This window comes from Gavialis gangeticus, unplaced genomic scaffold, assembly GCF_001723915.1.
Source record: "Gavialis gangeticus isolate Ggan-Ray unplaced genomic scaffold, GavGan_comp1, whole genome shotgun sequence".
Lineage (NCBI taxonomy): Eukaryota > Metazoa > Chordata > Crocodylia > Gavialidae > Gavialis > Gavialis gangeticus.
This window is the reverse complement of record NW_017729014.1, coordinates 19,102,881-19,118,764: the sequence shown is the minus strand read 5'-3', so window position 1 is coordinate 19,118,764 and position 15,884 is coordinate 19,102,881. Positions and strand designations below refer to the sequence as shown.

Here is a 15,884-nt window from a genome sequence, read left to right as displayed (position 1 = left end):
GCCGTGCTATTGGTGTATGGGGCTATAGGCATGCTGTATTGGTAGCACTACACGTGCACTTGTAGCACTACAAAAAGAGTACAGACGTGCACAATGTCTATATCGACACATGATGGATCTTCCACCAATGTCTGTACCGCCACAAAACTGTTCATGTTTTAAACAGGAACTTGTCTTTAGCACTGTGTTTTGTAGCGTTACATGTAACTTGTGTTTAGTGCACATGGGAGTCTTAGTGCTACTGAACCTCAGCCAGACCCCCTGAGAGTGATTTGTTCATTGCACAAAAGCCACAAACCCCTGACAGGTCCTCATGGGTGACCACCTACAGGTGACAGACTCCAACTCTCAGATACTTCTACCTCAACCCAACAGTGACACCGGTCTGATGTTGGGGGGATGAGACCGAGGGAAGGCACAGGCTCAGTGCTTAAAATATTGCTTCCTAGGCAGAGAAGCTGCAGAGCACCTATTTTATTAGGAAGGTGACGGAAGGCTAAGAGCAAGAAGACATACACAGTATGTTAGGCTGGCAAGTGGATATACTTGCTTATGTTCTGCACATCAAGCATACTGCTGGGAAACAACTGAAAATCTGCTACTGGGACGTGGGGGTGCTGAGGCTTCAGACAGGCTTAACCGAATGCTCTGATTCTGCTCTTCTTTTTATCAACTTTATGCCAAGATCCCTAAGGCATGACTCTTCTCTAATTTCCCCCAATTTTGCCCTTATTATTTTGCCCAGTCAGAAAGCAACAGGATTCTGATATAAGTCTACAGATCATGTCATCAGTTGTTGTGAACTGGTGTATTTCCACTGTCCTGGAGGCAGCTGTGTCAGTTCAGGAGTTAGTGGAGGTCCATTGAAGACACTGGCTCTGCTGCATTTTGCAGTGCTGAAGATCTGCTCCCTATGGAGTCGGCTCTGAAAGGAAAATTAAAACTTCCCTGCTTCTGCTCCCACTCCAGTCCTATGATGGGAGTTGGGAGCGTGGACTTCTGGGCTAATTTGCAGGCCCCTTGAGCCCAACGGTATCTACACATGCTTGGGGCACCATGCTAGCAGACTAAGTGACAGGCTTTGGGGCCTTCTTCAGAAGCTGTAGATAGGTGTGATGATCAGCTCATTTAATCTAGATTTATCCCACTTTGGGCCCATTTGGGCCCAGTGTACTCCTCCTGATTTCCAGACAGTTGCTCCTTATTTATAACAGGGTTGAATCAGAGCAGAATTAAGGCCATTCAATCACTGCATCACAACACAGCTTACAGTAGATCATGTTGGTTGTTTATAAGCAACCACTGAGATGTCTGTTTTGTTAACAGCAAACCCAAATCAATAACAGAATTCAGTTTGTCAGGCCTAGTTCAGGTATCTGATTAGTTTTTAATTGTTTTCAACTGTTATTTAAAGAATACATAAAGAATAAATTCAGTAACCAGACGTAAATAGCTTCACCATTAAAACACAACTCATGCAAACATAGCATGAAAATGCCCTGATACACAGCGTATAAAAATTACGTTTGTATATTTATATACACATCCATTGAGATACCATTGGTAACCAGATCTTATAATAAAAGCAGTAAAACTCAGTGCTTTTATCTTGTGCAAATATCAAGTACATTGACTTTTGTCTATTAGGAAATCAGAACAAATTTGGGGCTCAGGCGGAGGCTGTCTTTTTAACATGAAATCACATCATTTTCTTGCTTGCCGTTTGTTTAAATAGTAGCGGTAACTCTTATTGTAGCTCCCTAAATTATTTTTCAAGCACAGCACAAAGTGCTTGTCATGTTTGCAAAGCCGCTTGCTGCATCAGGGTCCTGCCCCTGCAAACAAAAGGAATCCAGAAGGCATATTATATATGTTAACAGAGTGTCTTTGAGTGAGGGGGTGAGGCTGGCAATTATTTAATAGAATATATATTAAGAAGGGACTGGTGGCTGCTAGGGAACTACGCAGTATTAAAACCCCACTCCATGGTATTACGGTAAAAGATGTGACATTGAATACAACTTACTACTCACAGCAGACAGGGACTGTCATGGTTTACAGTCTGTTAATTAATCTGATCTAAGATGGGAATGCGAAATGTTCTAATACGTTTTGAAAAATATGATCTATATTACATCTGGCAGCTGATGAGGAACTGTTTGATGAAGCATTTCTGCATGGCAGTGCCAACACGTACTCTAATATGATGTCATGCTGCAGTGTGTGACACCTAGTACAGTGGCTAGCTTCCTCCTGGAGGACCGTGTCTACTTTCACACAAGGAAACTTATGAGAAAACACTTTTGTAACCATTTACAGCATGTCAGTAAAACAGTTGTGTTCAAGCTTTCCATCAGCCCACACACCATCTGTCCTGTTCTGTCTGAGCTCTGTAATCACCTTCCATGTAAGTCCCCTGGAGTCCTGGTATAGTTGCTAATACACCAATCATGAAAAATAATAATTAACAAGTCTCTCTTTTTTTTGTTCTTTAGCCACTTCATTTTAGGTGTTGGGAAAATTCCTATGATGCCTGTTAAAATTCAGTGTATTTACCTTTCAGCCCAACTACCACCTGTCCAGAATAATTTGTCAACTGTTTTGCCTGTGTATTTAACTTCAAGCTCTGAGTTACACACCTGTTGTTTAGCAGTAAAGTGTAAAGTATCTATTTTGCAGGGTCCTAGCTCAGCAACTGCAGTACATTTATTGGGGTTAAATGTGGTCATGGATTACATATTTAGTGATCGTGCGTCTAAATGAGCATGCGGGAATTTATCGTGGTGTGACGCCTATTGGAAGTTTATGCAAATTTCAATTACAGCTATTGTTTGGGAATTTTTCAGTGAAGCGTTTTTTGCTGGCAAATGCTGATTCATTGACAAGAAAAACTGTTTGCAAGAAAGTTTCAGTTCATTTCCCATCTGAAAAAAAGTCTTTTAAAATAGGTGAAATGTGCTATTTAAAAAAAACAACAAATTAATTCCTTTTTAGGGTTGGAGTGACATTTTGTTTCAAAGTATAATTCATCTATAGTGAAAATGTACAACACCCCCCCACCAAAAAAAAAAGTTAAAATCAAGGGGAAATATTTCAAAGTTGTTAAAATGAAACATTTTAATTGACCCACTATGAAGTGTTGTTTGACTGTTTGGTTTGCAAACCTGTTTGCCAGCTTGGTGTTTTTCATCCTGGCTTGGGAAAGGAAACAATTTAGGAAATTAAAAACTCTCCTGAGGTGGGAAACTGTGTCTTGCTCAGCGCTAGCATTTCCTCTGCCAGTGCATTCACATGAGCCATTTGGCAATCAGGACTCGTAGTAGAGGTGATTTCTTATATTAGATCTAATAATCTACTATGAGTCCTGATTGTCTTTTCCTCTAGACCAGTATGGCTACAACCTGGATACCTGATGACATGATCCATTTGTGCATCTCTCCAGTTTCATTTCAGTGTCAATCCAGCTTCTGTCAGACCCTTCTACTTTTTCCTCTTTGTTCACCCCACTGATTCCTCACCTTGCCACCCTTGTCACAATAAGAAGCAACTATAATGTAATATTTTTTCCCCTCTTTTCTTTCATTAGGAGTCTGCGCCTAGAATCTTTTCAGGGCTTTCACCCCTAGCCCTGCTTGGCCCTTTCACTCCTAGCTCCGCTATTCCACTTATTAACTCAGCCTAACAGGGTTAATTACCTTTTCCCAACTTTTAGGAGCATTAGGTGCTTAAGTGCCATTGTAGTCCAGCCTGCTTGAGCCCTTGAGTAGCGGGACCAATTTGTGGAACAGAGTCGGGCCCATTGTTCTCATAATCCATGAAGCCTGACTTCTGAATGCATCACAATTCAAAGCAGCCTTTAAGCACATTTGAAAAAAAGTGTTTAAAAGTCAAGCATGTGCTTAAGGGCACACTTGAATCAGGACCTGAATCCTCATGGTTAAACCAGCCAGTGACTGCGTTTTTGTTTGCATATTCCTCGTGCATCAGAGAAAAAGCTCTGGCTTTCTGGGGTCAGGATGAAGCAAAGCGGTCTGCTGATAGAGAAACAGGAACAAAAGCAAAATGAGTGTCTCTAACCAGGAGCCAGCTCGCCACAGGTTATTTCTCCAGACTGATAGGAGAATTATACTGCTTTGTTTTGATGCTGCAGCTATGATGCCGGTAGCAGCAGTCATGCTCCTGGCAGCATCTGGGAGAAAGCAAAACTGCAGCAATGGGACACATGTAGGTAGGGTTAAAACAAGCACAAAAATCCCTATTAACTGTTTTCCAAAGCTCACAAAAAATATATATTTGGCACTATGGATCATGATTCTTCACCACACACTGCGAGGGCTTCATAAAAATTAACTGAGCACCCCAAAGAAAGCACAACTCCCAAATTTGATTTTTTTTTTTTACTTTTTTCAGATGAGTGACTAGGTGTGAAAGCTAAGAGCTGGCGTTTTCTGAGCAGTGCCTTGAATCTAATGAGGGGTACCTTAAGTCTATTCTAACACAGTTGGGAATCACTGTGCTAATGCAACTTGAAGAAGCATATGACCCAAGCGTGTTGAATTTAGAAGCAAGTTTTGTTGGAAGTCATTACATTTTTCAGACAGCATCTAGACTACCATGATTGAAAAAAGGTTCAGGATTTAGTGGACCTGATACTGATCTTGTTAATTTAATGTTGATATATAACTCCTTTGGTATCAGTGGATTTACCCCTTTTCTTATACCACTAAAAGGGAGTCAAGAACTGGCCTGGAGAATTTACTATACTTACCACAAACAAATAGTACAGTGAGTGCAAAGAGATGTTTCATCTTTATTCAGGCCCTGATAAAAGAAACCAAAACACTTCTCTCTCATTCAGGCAAAGGGCTTTATGATCTGCAGCTCTTTTGAGTAGAAGCTACTTCTGGATCACAGGTCATTGCACAGGAGGTAGCTGAGAGGAGAGAGGAACTTGAATGCTGGGAGCAGTGGAGCTCAGGACCACTGGTTGCCAAGGAATGGAGGTGGAGACAAACATCTCCAAGAATAAACCATAATGGGAGACCTCAAACATCTCCAAGCATGAACCATAACGGGAGATCAAACATCTCCAAGCATGAACCATAACAGGAGACCTCAAACATCTCCAAGCATGAACCATAATGGGAGACGTTTCAAAGGACTTCATGAGATCTGTGCAGTACTGAGACCCTTTCTGGGCTTAATATGGGTCTTCAGGTGTTGCCTAGATGCAACGTCATCTTTCCATATGGGGGTGAATTTCTTCCACTGGGTCTAACAATATATGGTTAGCACCTTCCCTGTTCTTCCCTCCTCCTGACATTGCTGCTTTGGCTGAGAGGGAGTCACCATTTAAGCGAAGAAGCTGATGCTCCTTTAGGATTTTGGCACTATTGACTTTGCCTCATCCATCCTGGCTCAAAAACTGGCTTCTCCCATTGTGTCCATGCATCACCTAATTATCTCACCCTGAGACACAAATACTTGGAATGGTTGAGCATTAGACTAGAACGGTGAATCAAGCTCATTGATTGCATGTCTTTACACCAGATCCTCTAGCTGTAGCTGGACTGTTGGGTCTTTTATAGAAAATACATTAAACTGCGCTGTGTAGTATGTGGATCTCATAGAAAGAAAAAATGGGAATGGGGCGGGCTGGAAAAGCAGTAGGAATTGGAGGGTGGTGAGAAAAGGAAGCACTGAAAAGAAAAGAGAGAAGTCACTTGAACCCTCCAGTGTCTTAGCATCTCCTGTTATGCTTTGTCCTAGGAGCAACACAGCACAGTGAAAGGTGCCCTGCTGCATTACCTGCGAACAAGGACAATGGGATCTATCACTCATTTGCAATGATAAATCCATGGAAGGATCCCTCGCCCTCCAGCTCTGTCTCCTGCTTTGCCTTTGATGTTCATAATTCACTGCCTTCCATACCTTGCCCGACCGATAACAGCCACCATAGTCTGTGTCAAGCCACTTGTGCCCAGCCCAGGTCTTCCTGGTGGAAAGCAGCTCCACTCTCTTTGAGTCTGCTAAGTTTTGCAGAGAGTAAATTACAGCTAGGACCAATTTAGCTTGGTTCCCAGTTTGGCCAAGAGGGTCCTCACTGGGTCATCTGATAGAAATGTTTCCTGTGAACAAGAAGGGCCCCAGTGAGTCTCTGTTATAATGCTAGATGCACATACAACAAATGCATCCAGTGGGATGACAAGCTGTGCTAGCCAGTTCATTTCCTTCCAGTGTCTGTTCTTAGGTGCTAGAAACATCTGGTTGGACTAATTCCAAGTGTAATCCACAGTTGCTGCAGTGCAGTTGCAGCAGACGTCAAACAAGCCTAATGCTAGTAAGAGGTAATGCCAGCCTCCAGTCCAAGCTTCTCAGATACAATATTCACTATTTGGAAAATAATACAGCAGCAGGGGTACTAAAATATCATCCCTCTTCTGGGATTAGGAATAATCCCATTTCTAGTACCTATCTACTTCTGAATAGATGACTACTTTTGGATGGCCTTTTGGCCCAACTCCTTAGTCCCATTTGACACAGGAACTGAAGCCATCTGCAGAATAAGTACACACAATTCTCATTCTGAGTAACTCAAGAGCACTTGATGATGAGCTGGAAATATGTCATTTCCAGAAAATTGAAAGCAAGCTGAAGTGAGAAGAGACACTCTCCATCCTCTTCCTTATTTTTTGCAGGCCCTGTGGTGCCCGCAGCTGTAGAAATCATTTGTAGACCTCTCCATTGGAGATTCAGTTGTTAAAACCCCATGGATTTCATTGGGACCTGGGTCTGAACTGAGATTCGAGGCAGCATGGTTGGGTAACACGGCCCACAGAGTGGAGGTTGGGGTGGCTTGGGGGTTTTGAAGTGACCGGACTAAGGGATTTGGCTCAGAGCTCTCTCTTTTATAGACCCAAATGTTCCCACATCAGATACTGAGCAGATATCATTAAAAATACTTGAACATTGGCCCTACAATTGGCTTTGAACTGCAGGTTTAGAACATAAGCTCCTTGGGGCATGGACTATGTCATCTGGTAGGTCTGTGTACTGCTGGGCACACTGTTGGCTCTCATTAATAGATATTAATGAATGCATGGTGTGGCACTGGATATAGGAGCCATTCAGGTCCGTATAAACCAGGGTGTAAGAGCTGGCAAGGAAGAGCATATGCTCCCTGTGTGACAGGTAGCTGGGAGCAGGCCAAAGGGATGGAAGAGGGTGTTGTCTTCTTTTAGCAGCTTCTTCCCAGTGATTGCTGTGCAATGCATAAAGACCAAAGAGGGGTAGCCCACGTGGCCAGCCTCTGTAGGGTCCCAGAGGAAGACACTTCCCCTCCCCTCGGTGCCAGAACTCATTTGATTCTTTCAAGAGAGTCAGGGGAGAAAAACTGATGCATATTAAACAACCATTTTCTATCTAACTGAGCCCTGTGAAGAGGCTCTAGTCTCTATTTTGCAATAGCTCCATTTAAGAACATAAGATGACAGGGCTGTGTCACTGAATCCAGTCCCCTGCAATTGCAGACAACCAGTTACCCAAGGGGACCCCAAAATCACGGGGAAACCCGCCTCCACGACTTTAAGGGCATGCTCCCCAAAACACCAAGAACCCCCTGCAATATGGCACAGCTAAAAGGAGGGGAGATGAGGGCACTGCCAGTGCTTTGCCACTGCAGTGACAGCAAAGTAATTGGGTAACGTATACTCAGGGGATCCTCAGAAGACGACTTTGCCCTGTGCAGAAATCGCTACAGCCTTTGCCTTTCTGACCCCAGGTTTGGCCCTTGGTATGACCCTGAGCAGAAAAGCAAGACCCTCTAATCAAGAACTCCTGAGCTTTCCACTTTCCACCAGGAGCATGAATACATCTCAGCCTTGGGGTGATATTTTTTTAGCATGAAATCCTCTAAAATACAGGAACAAGTTGAATCCACTATTTTAGAATTATGTAGGGAGAAAACTCCCTCCTTCCTATAAATGTACCTGGCCCCCAGAAATCGCAGTCTCTGCACTCATGATTGCAAAGCTACGGGCCTGAGAAACCAGCTATGTGGAGTCTGGCTGTTTCTTTGCAGCAAGTTGAAGGGAGGTAGTGGGGTATGTGTGGAGCGTTCATCAGTTTGGCTGTTCAGGGGTGTTACTGGAGGTGGCTGCAATGGGTGTTTTTGCAGCCGTTGAACTGGAAGCTATTTTTTGTTTGTTTGCTGGCTGTGCTGTTGGTGGCTGGGAGCCTGAGTGCCAGTGAACCTCAGCCAGACCCCCCAAGAGTGATTTATTCATTGCACAAACGCCGCAAACCCCTGGCAGGTCCTTGCGGGGGACCACCTACAGGTGCAAGACTCCAGCTTGCAAACTCTTCTGTCTCGGCTCGACAGTGACATCTCTCTGACAGTCAGAGAACGACCACCCTAAGGACATTACAATTCTTCCTAGACCAGCCTTGCCCTGCAAATAATTCAGGCCTGATAGGGGTCATTCTTGTTCCAACAGCACACAGTTCCCTACACCCCGGACCATATCCTCAGCTGGTATAAAACCACAGGTATCACCCGGATGAGGATCTTTCCCTTTGCAATTTGAACCCCCTATTGCAGGGCAGAGGGAAGGCACAGGCTCAGTGCTAAGAATATTGCTTCCCAGGCAGAGGAGCTGCAGAGCACCAGTTTTATGGTCATATTTTAGGGTCATTTAATTGTTGCGTCATGATGCTGATTAAGGCAGATCCTGTTGCTTGTTTAGAAGCAGCTGCTGAGACCTCTCTCGAGTCAACAGCAGCCTCAAGTCCTTGATATAACTTGATTTCCCAGGCCTAGTTCACACATGTGATTATTCTTTTTTTGATTTGATCATTAATTGAAAAAGACTGAATGCCACAGCCCGTGACCCCATGCAAATAGGATCAACATGAAAAAACAGTACACGCCAAACATAATGAAAATTCCCTGATGCACAGCGTAAAACTTGTATTTGCATAACTGTATACACCTCCATAAATACAGAACAGGTAATCAGATGTTCGAATAAAAGTAATGCAATGCGGCACTTTCATCTTCTGAAAATGTTGAATATATTGGCTCTTGTCCAGGAGAGAAGTGGGGCAAATTCTGGGCTGAGTGTCTTTTAATACCAGTTCTCCTCATCTCAACACTTCAACTTTAAGTAAAATCTGTATTTCTTATTGTAGCTGTACAAGTTTTTTTTCAAGCAGAGCACCAGGCGCCTGTCACAGTCACAGGACTGCTCCGTACACCAGGACTTGTGCCCTGCAAACAAACAGAAATAGGAAAAGTGTGTGTCAGTAGAGGCTCTTTGAGTGGAAAGATGAACAGTGTTAGCAGTTGATAGAAGATGGCCCCATGAAATTATGGTAACGCATGCGTTGTTGAAGAATACTTAACACTACCTATATCAGCAGTGGCCTTAGGGTTGTTGGGGCACTGGGCAAGAGAGTCACTTGGGGCCCCTTAGAGGTATGTACTCAGGTTATATTAACCTATCACAGTTGTATCGTGGATCTTTTAAATATTCTTTGGGGGAACTGGATAAATAGTCGAGTGTTAAAATGCAAATAGAGCCACTTCCTTGTAAAAACTTTACCCCACCACCAGAAAAATTTGGGCCTCCGGGCGGTACCTTGGTTTGCCCTCCCCTAAGGCCGCTACTGCCTGCATGTTAAACAGCCTGTTATCTATTATAGTTTCACAGGCCAGATCTGTGTGCATGTATAAACTGCATATTAATAAGTTGACTAAATGAGTTAAAAAGAACTGAAGAATGCCTACCAAATGTTGAAAGGGAAAATGGAAATTATACTCAACAACAACTTAAGTTCTTTTTCTGGAGGAAACATTTCTGCATTGGAAAATGCCAGCATGTGCTCTAACATGATGTAAGTTTGTGATACTATAGTCTAGCAGCCAGCTTCCTCCCTGAGGAGCTTGTACACATTTGAACCAGGATACAAATGGAAAAAAACACCCCCATCCTGGCTCTATTCACTGAACATCAGCAAAGAAAATAGCCGTGTTCAAGCTTCCAGCCAGACTGTAGTATACTGCATGCTATTTCTCCTGTTCTGTGCATGCTCAGGAAAAAACTTTTCATCTCTAAGTCCCATGGAGCCCTGGTTTCTAACTGATACCACCATAATTAATCATTAATTAACACAAGTCTTTTTTTTTTTCCTTCTGTAGCCACTTGCTTCTAGGTGCTAGAAAAATTCCTGTCCCTGTTGGCTTGCTGGTCTTTCTAAATGCATGGTGCCTATGAGAATTCAGCATACTTCCCTTTCAAGCACAAATCTCAAATGTTACCTGTTGTCACCCAGAAGCATTTGTCATGTTTTTTTCTGTGTACATCAATTTAAGCACTGAGCAAAGCTCACTGGTGAGCAGTGACTGGTGTAAATTTGTTTTGTCAAATCCAGCAGTTAAGCGTGTTTATAAATTCATATTTAGTGAGCATGACTCTAAATAACCAGGGGAACTGAACGTGGTATGATACACATGTTGAAGGTATTCAGAGATGTAAACCCCAGCTGGCTGAGAGTTTTTTAGGGAAGTGGGGGTTTTTTGGCAAGTGCCGTTTCATTGAAAATATGATCATTTACAACAAAACATGTCAATTAATTTCCCATTTGAAAAACGAAAGTCTTGAAGTAGTTGACATGCTATTTTGACCTCTGTAAAAATGCAGACGGTTCTTTTTGAGGTTGGAGCGCTATGTTGTTTGTTCGCTTCCTCTGCTAGTGTCTGTTCACAATGCACCTGCACATCTCTCCAGCTTAACTCCCATGTAAATCCAGCTCTGTCAGACCCTCTTACTGCCACCTCCCAGATCATCCTGTGGATTTCTCTTGCTACCCTTGTCACAGCAAATAGGATTTATGCTTCTTTTCTCTTTTCCTGTTACTGCGACTCAATGTGGGGCTTTCACAGCTACCTTTGCATTGGAATTCTGGTCCAAGAAGAAATGTTAAGACACATTTCCTTATAATCAGTGAAGCCTGATTTCAGAAAACATTACAACTCAGGACTGCACTTAAGTGCACTCTTAAAGTCAACCATGTACTTAAGGACACCTTTATGGCCTGAATCCCCCCTGGTTAAGCTAGTGACTGCCAGTGACCTATTTTCATATTCCTCATGCATCAGAGCAAAAAACTCTGGCTTGCTGGGCTCAGGATACAGAGTTTAAAAAGGCAAAAGGCAAAGCAGTCTGCTGATCTAGGAGCAGAAACAAACCCAAATGTGCATCTTGCTAACCACCAGCCAACTCACCACATAATACTGATCCATATGAGTAGTAGTACTTATAGCTTACTATTTTGGCACAACAGCCAAAATACTTAAGCTGTTGATAGCAGGAGTCATGAATCTCGCAGCATCTGGGGAGAAGCAAGACTTTAGCAGTGAGACATATGGGAGAGACAGGTTTAAAACACAAGTCAGAAAACCCTCTATTGACTCTTCACCAATGTACACAAAAAGGATGTGTGTTTTGGTGCTGTCGCCAGGATTTTCCTCTCGCTTCCATTGGTGTAAATCAGGAACAACAGGGTGAAGTACAGTGGTTTAGGTTCTTAGTTTGATTTACACACAAGTGCATAAATAGGCATGCACACACACACTCCCAACTGCGAAGGCTACCCAAAATAAGCTGAGCACCCAAGGAAAGTGCAGCTATTATGTTTGTTCTCTTTGGTGTCCTTCAGGCAAGTTTGTAGCGCATGTTTCAGGCATCTCCCCCGATACCTTGCGCAGAAGTTTCTGTGTTGCTGAGTCCTTATTGAAATACCCAATGCATTGAAAACTTACCTGAAAATCCAAAATACCTTACCCAGAGACAGGCTGGCAGACAGATGTTCTAATGATGGCGTTTCCCTCTCTTAACCCTTCACACCACCATGGAAATCCAGAGGTTTTGACTGCAGTGGAGCAATGCCCATTTACACTATCTGAGAGTTGGGCCCATTGCATTTACATGATGGGTAGCACTTTTGGGTAAATATAGATGTGGGTTACAATCTTCAGCATCACAAACTTTGATTTCTAGCAATGCAATCAGTGAGAGCTAAGGGCCTAAATACCTTCCAAAATGTGGCCCTTAATCACTTCATGAGACATTTTTCAAGGGATTTAGGATCCCAAGAGACAGGTGGATGCTTAGTGGGATTCGAAAAGAAGTGCCTACCACCCATTGATTTCCATGAGAGAGAAGAGTCTAGTCGTCTTTGAGAATCCCACAAGGTACCTATGAATATCACTAAAAATCTGCCCTTAGGACCTTTAAATAATGAGATTGCTCACTAATGTTTCCAGCAGGGTTTCCAAAGGCACTTACTTACCTGTCTGTGGGATCTTTTGGATGTCCTTTGCCACCCAAACCACAGTAGCAGCCATAGAAAGCATAATTCAGGACGGCATTTTTCCCAGTGACTTCTTTAATCATACTCTGAAGCTGCCACATACTCCCGTGTGCCACGATTGCGCCTGTGAAACAGCAGGAGGGAACTTCAGCATTGGGAGGGGAGATATCACTTCTTCCTCTGCTTTATATTAAATCACTTTATGAGCTCTTTGGGACTATGTTTCCTTTTGCTTCACCATCTTTTAGATGCCACCAGGCCCCATCACCCCACATGCCTCCTTTTACTTGTGTAAATAGGGATCATCTCCATTGCTGTCAGTCTTGTTACATGTCTCACAGAAGCAAGAGATGAGTGGGACCTTTTGTCACTTTTCTCCCTAATGCACAAGTAGGGAGGACCGGTCCTGTGGGCCAAAAGACTACCAGGAGAAGTAGTTTAAATCACTGGCTATGTCTCACTTGTTCTGGTGCTCATTCCCTTCCCACCCACTATCACACCGAGCCCAACCCCACCTCATTTTACTAGCTCTGACAGCCAGAACAATCTCCACCTGAGCTACCACAGACTATAAACTGCAGCTTATTTTAGGGAACTATGAGCACACATTTTCCCTTGGCAAACTGCATCATCAGTTGAGGCCACCTTCTCCCTCTTAAAGAACATGCGGGCCACCAGGATGGGTCCACTGGATGTTGCACGGGTCTGGCTACCTCACGCAGGGGAATTTAACTTACAGGTCGGACTCTCTGTATTCAGAAAGAGTCTGACCACACCACTAATGGCATTGAGTTGCATGGGTCTGGCTACCTCCTGCAGGGATTTTAACTTACAGGTCGGACTCTCTGCATTCAGACAGAGTCTAACCACACCACTAATGGCATTGGGCTAATAATGCAGCTTAAAGGAGAATTTGACCCATGTCTGTTGAATTTGGAAGCAGGTGTTGTGGCAAGTTACTATACTTTTCAGACAGCTTTTAGGCAAAAGTAATTGGAGAAGGATAAGGAATTAGTGGGCCTGATTCTGATCTTCCTGATTTAACAGTGATATAATCCTACTGGCATCAAGGGATTGACACCTTTTTTTGCACCACTTGAAGTGAGGTCAGGAACTGGCCCAGTGAATTTACTGCACACTTACCAAAAACAAGTATGCTGAGTGCAAAGAGATGCTTCATGTTTCTTCAGGCCCTGGAAAAAGTAACAAGTACATGCTGATCTAGCAATCATTCAGGCAAAGGACTCAATGACAAACTGTTCTCCTGAGTAAGTGGGCAGTTTTGGTCATTATACAGGAAGCAACCGAAAGGCTTGCTTGAATGCTGGGAGCGGTGGAGCTTAATAACACTGATCCAAGTCATTGTGGTGCAGCTTTAGCCTCCAAGCTTAAACCATGATCGGCAGCATTCAAAAGGACGGCATGAGACCTGGGCTGCTCTTAGATTCTCTCTGGGTTTTTGTGAGACTTCAGCATTGTATCAATCCTCAGCATAGCATCAGCTCAGTGTGTGTGGGTGAATCTAACAAGATAGGGTTAGCACTTTCCATGTTGTCTCCCTTCTGGTAATGTGCTTTGTGGTGGTGGCTGGCAAAGGAGACAGCTCAGATGTGAAGAGGCTGATGTCCCTCTAGACCTTTGGCACGGTTCCTGGGAATGGGATCTATTACTTTAGAGCAAAGGTGGATCAGCAGGAAAAGACCTCACCCTCTGGCTCTGTCTCCAGTGTTCATACTGCACTGCCTTCCTCACCTTGCCTGAAGCCAGGGCAGCCTCTGCCACGCCACTTGTGCCCACCCCAGATCTTCTTTGCTCCCTAGGATGTTGCCTTTAAGACTTCCTTGCAGTTGAGAAAAGGCTTTGACTGGTTCCAGTTTGGGATCATCTGATAGACATTCTCCCCATGGACCTCAAAGGCCCCAGGCAGGTTCTCAGCTGTGGAGCTGGATGCATCCAATGGGATGAGGGACTCTGCTAACCAGTTAACACCATTTTGATGCCCATTCTTAGGTGCTAGATGCATCGGGCCAGTGTAACCCACACTGGTTGCAGTGTGGTTGTACCAGGGGCCAACCAAGCCCAGTGCCAGTAATGAGTGATCCGTCTGCTAACCTCCGGCTACAACTTCTCAGGTGTAGTATTAGCCATTTGGAAAGGAATTGAACAATAGTAGTAAAATACCATTGATTGGTCTTTACTCACCTCTTCTGGGGTTGGGGTAATCACTGCTGCTCCTTCTAATTCCTAATCTAACCGATTTGGTTTATATAGACAGATCTGTTTCCTCCCCCACCCACAGCGGTGCTGAGTGGCCACTATTTAATACATATGTTTAATAGATCATCTGCTGACTGGGATTTTCTGCAAAAGAGAATTTCTCCTTTTTTAGGAATCTATTCTCCTTTTCTAGAAAACAAAAGTATTTCCCTTGATCTACAACAAGGTATCTGTTTCCCACGCCCAACTGTTCTCTGGTGGCCAATCTGCAAAGAGTCTGTAGATCAGGCAGTAATTGTACAATGAAGAGTTTTCCCGCACTGAATTCTGTTCATCTCAGACCCAAACCAAACCCAGTTGATATCAACCTGGACACTGGCACTGGTTTGAAGGCCATTGGAGCAGACCCCTGAAAAGGAAGATAAAGGAAGGGTGGCTGATGAGTAGCCCTCTTGCTATTAAGGTTGGGGTCCTTCATGGGATCCATGTCTTGAAACACCCTTACCTACCTGGAGATCACTTGGCACTTATGCAAGGCTGTGTTTTGAAGAAGCTCTACTGTCTAATTATACCTCAACAGATGGCTTCTATTTAAAGGGCTTTTGCCCCAACTCCTTACAGTTGTGACACAGGAACTGAAGCCTTCTGCCCATCTCAGGACCTGGATGGGAGGATGACCTGAAGAAGGGCATGGGAAATCATTTGGGGAACGGCACAATACATGATGCCTGATAGCTTAGAATCACTGAATCATAGAAAATGAGGGTTCAAAGGATGTCAGGAGGTCACCCCCCTTCTCAAAGCAGGGCCATCCCCAAGGGGATCATCCCAACCATGGCTTTGTCTATCTGGGTCTTAAAAAGCTCCAAAGATGGAGAGTTCACAACCTCTCTGGCTAACCTGTTCCAGTGTTTTACTACCCTCCTAGTGAGAAAGTTTTTTTCTAATATCTAACCTAAACTTCCCTTGCCACAACCTGAGCCCATTGCTCCTTGTTCTGTCACCTGCCACCACTGAGAACAGTCCAGCTCCGTCCTCTTTGCAACCACCCTTCAGATAGTTAAAGGTTGTTATTAAATCTCCTCTCAGTCTTCTTTTCTCTAGACTAAATAAGCTTGTCCAACTCTTCTTCTGACTATACTGGTAAAAGATACCATAAAAATCCCTCACTTTTCATACACCTTGTGGACCATTATGGCTGCAAAACACTCCAACCCTTTGACTACATGCAAATATGTCATCTGTAACAATTAGCAGAAAACCCAAAGTGAGAAGAGCCCCTTTTTGTTCTCCTA

The 15,884-nt window shown here is 43.7% G+C and overlaps 1 protein-coding gene across 1 annotated transcript in view; it reads right to left on the bottom strand.

The window, feature by feature from the left end:
• LOC109293565 (neutral phospholipase A2 agkistrodotoxin-like) overlaps nt 1–12,491 on the bottom strand; it is a 33,623-nt gene extending 21,132 nt beyond the window's left edge. Inside the window, exon 1 of the mRNA XM_019511568.1 lies at nt 12,352–12,491. Within this exon, the coding sequence (XP_019367113.1) occupies nt 12,352–12,473 (122 nt within the window). The 5' untranslated portion in view covers nt 12,474–12,491. The remainder of the gene's footprint in view (nt 1–12,351) is intronic.
• Nucleotides 12,492–15,884: the final 3,393 nt, after the last annotated feature.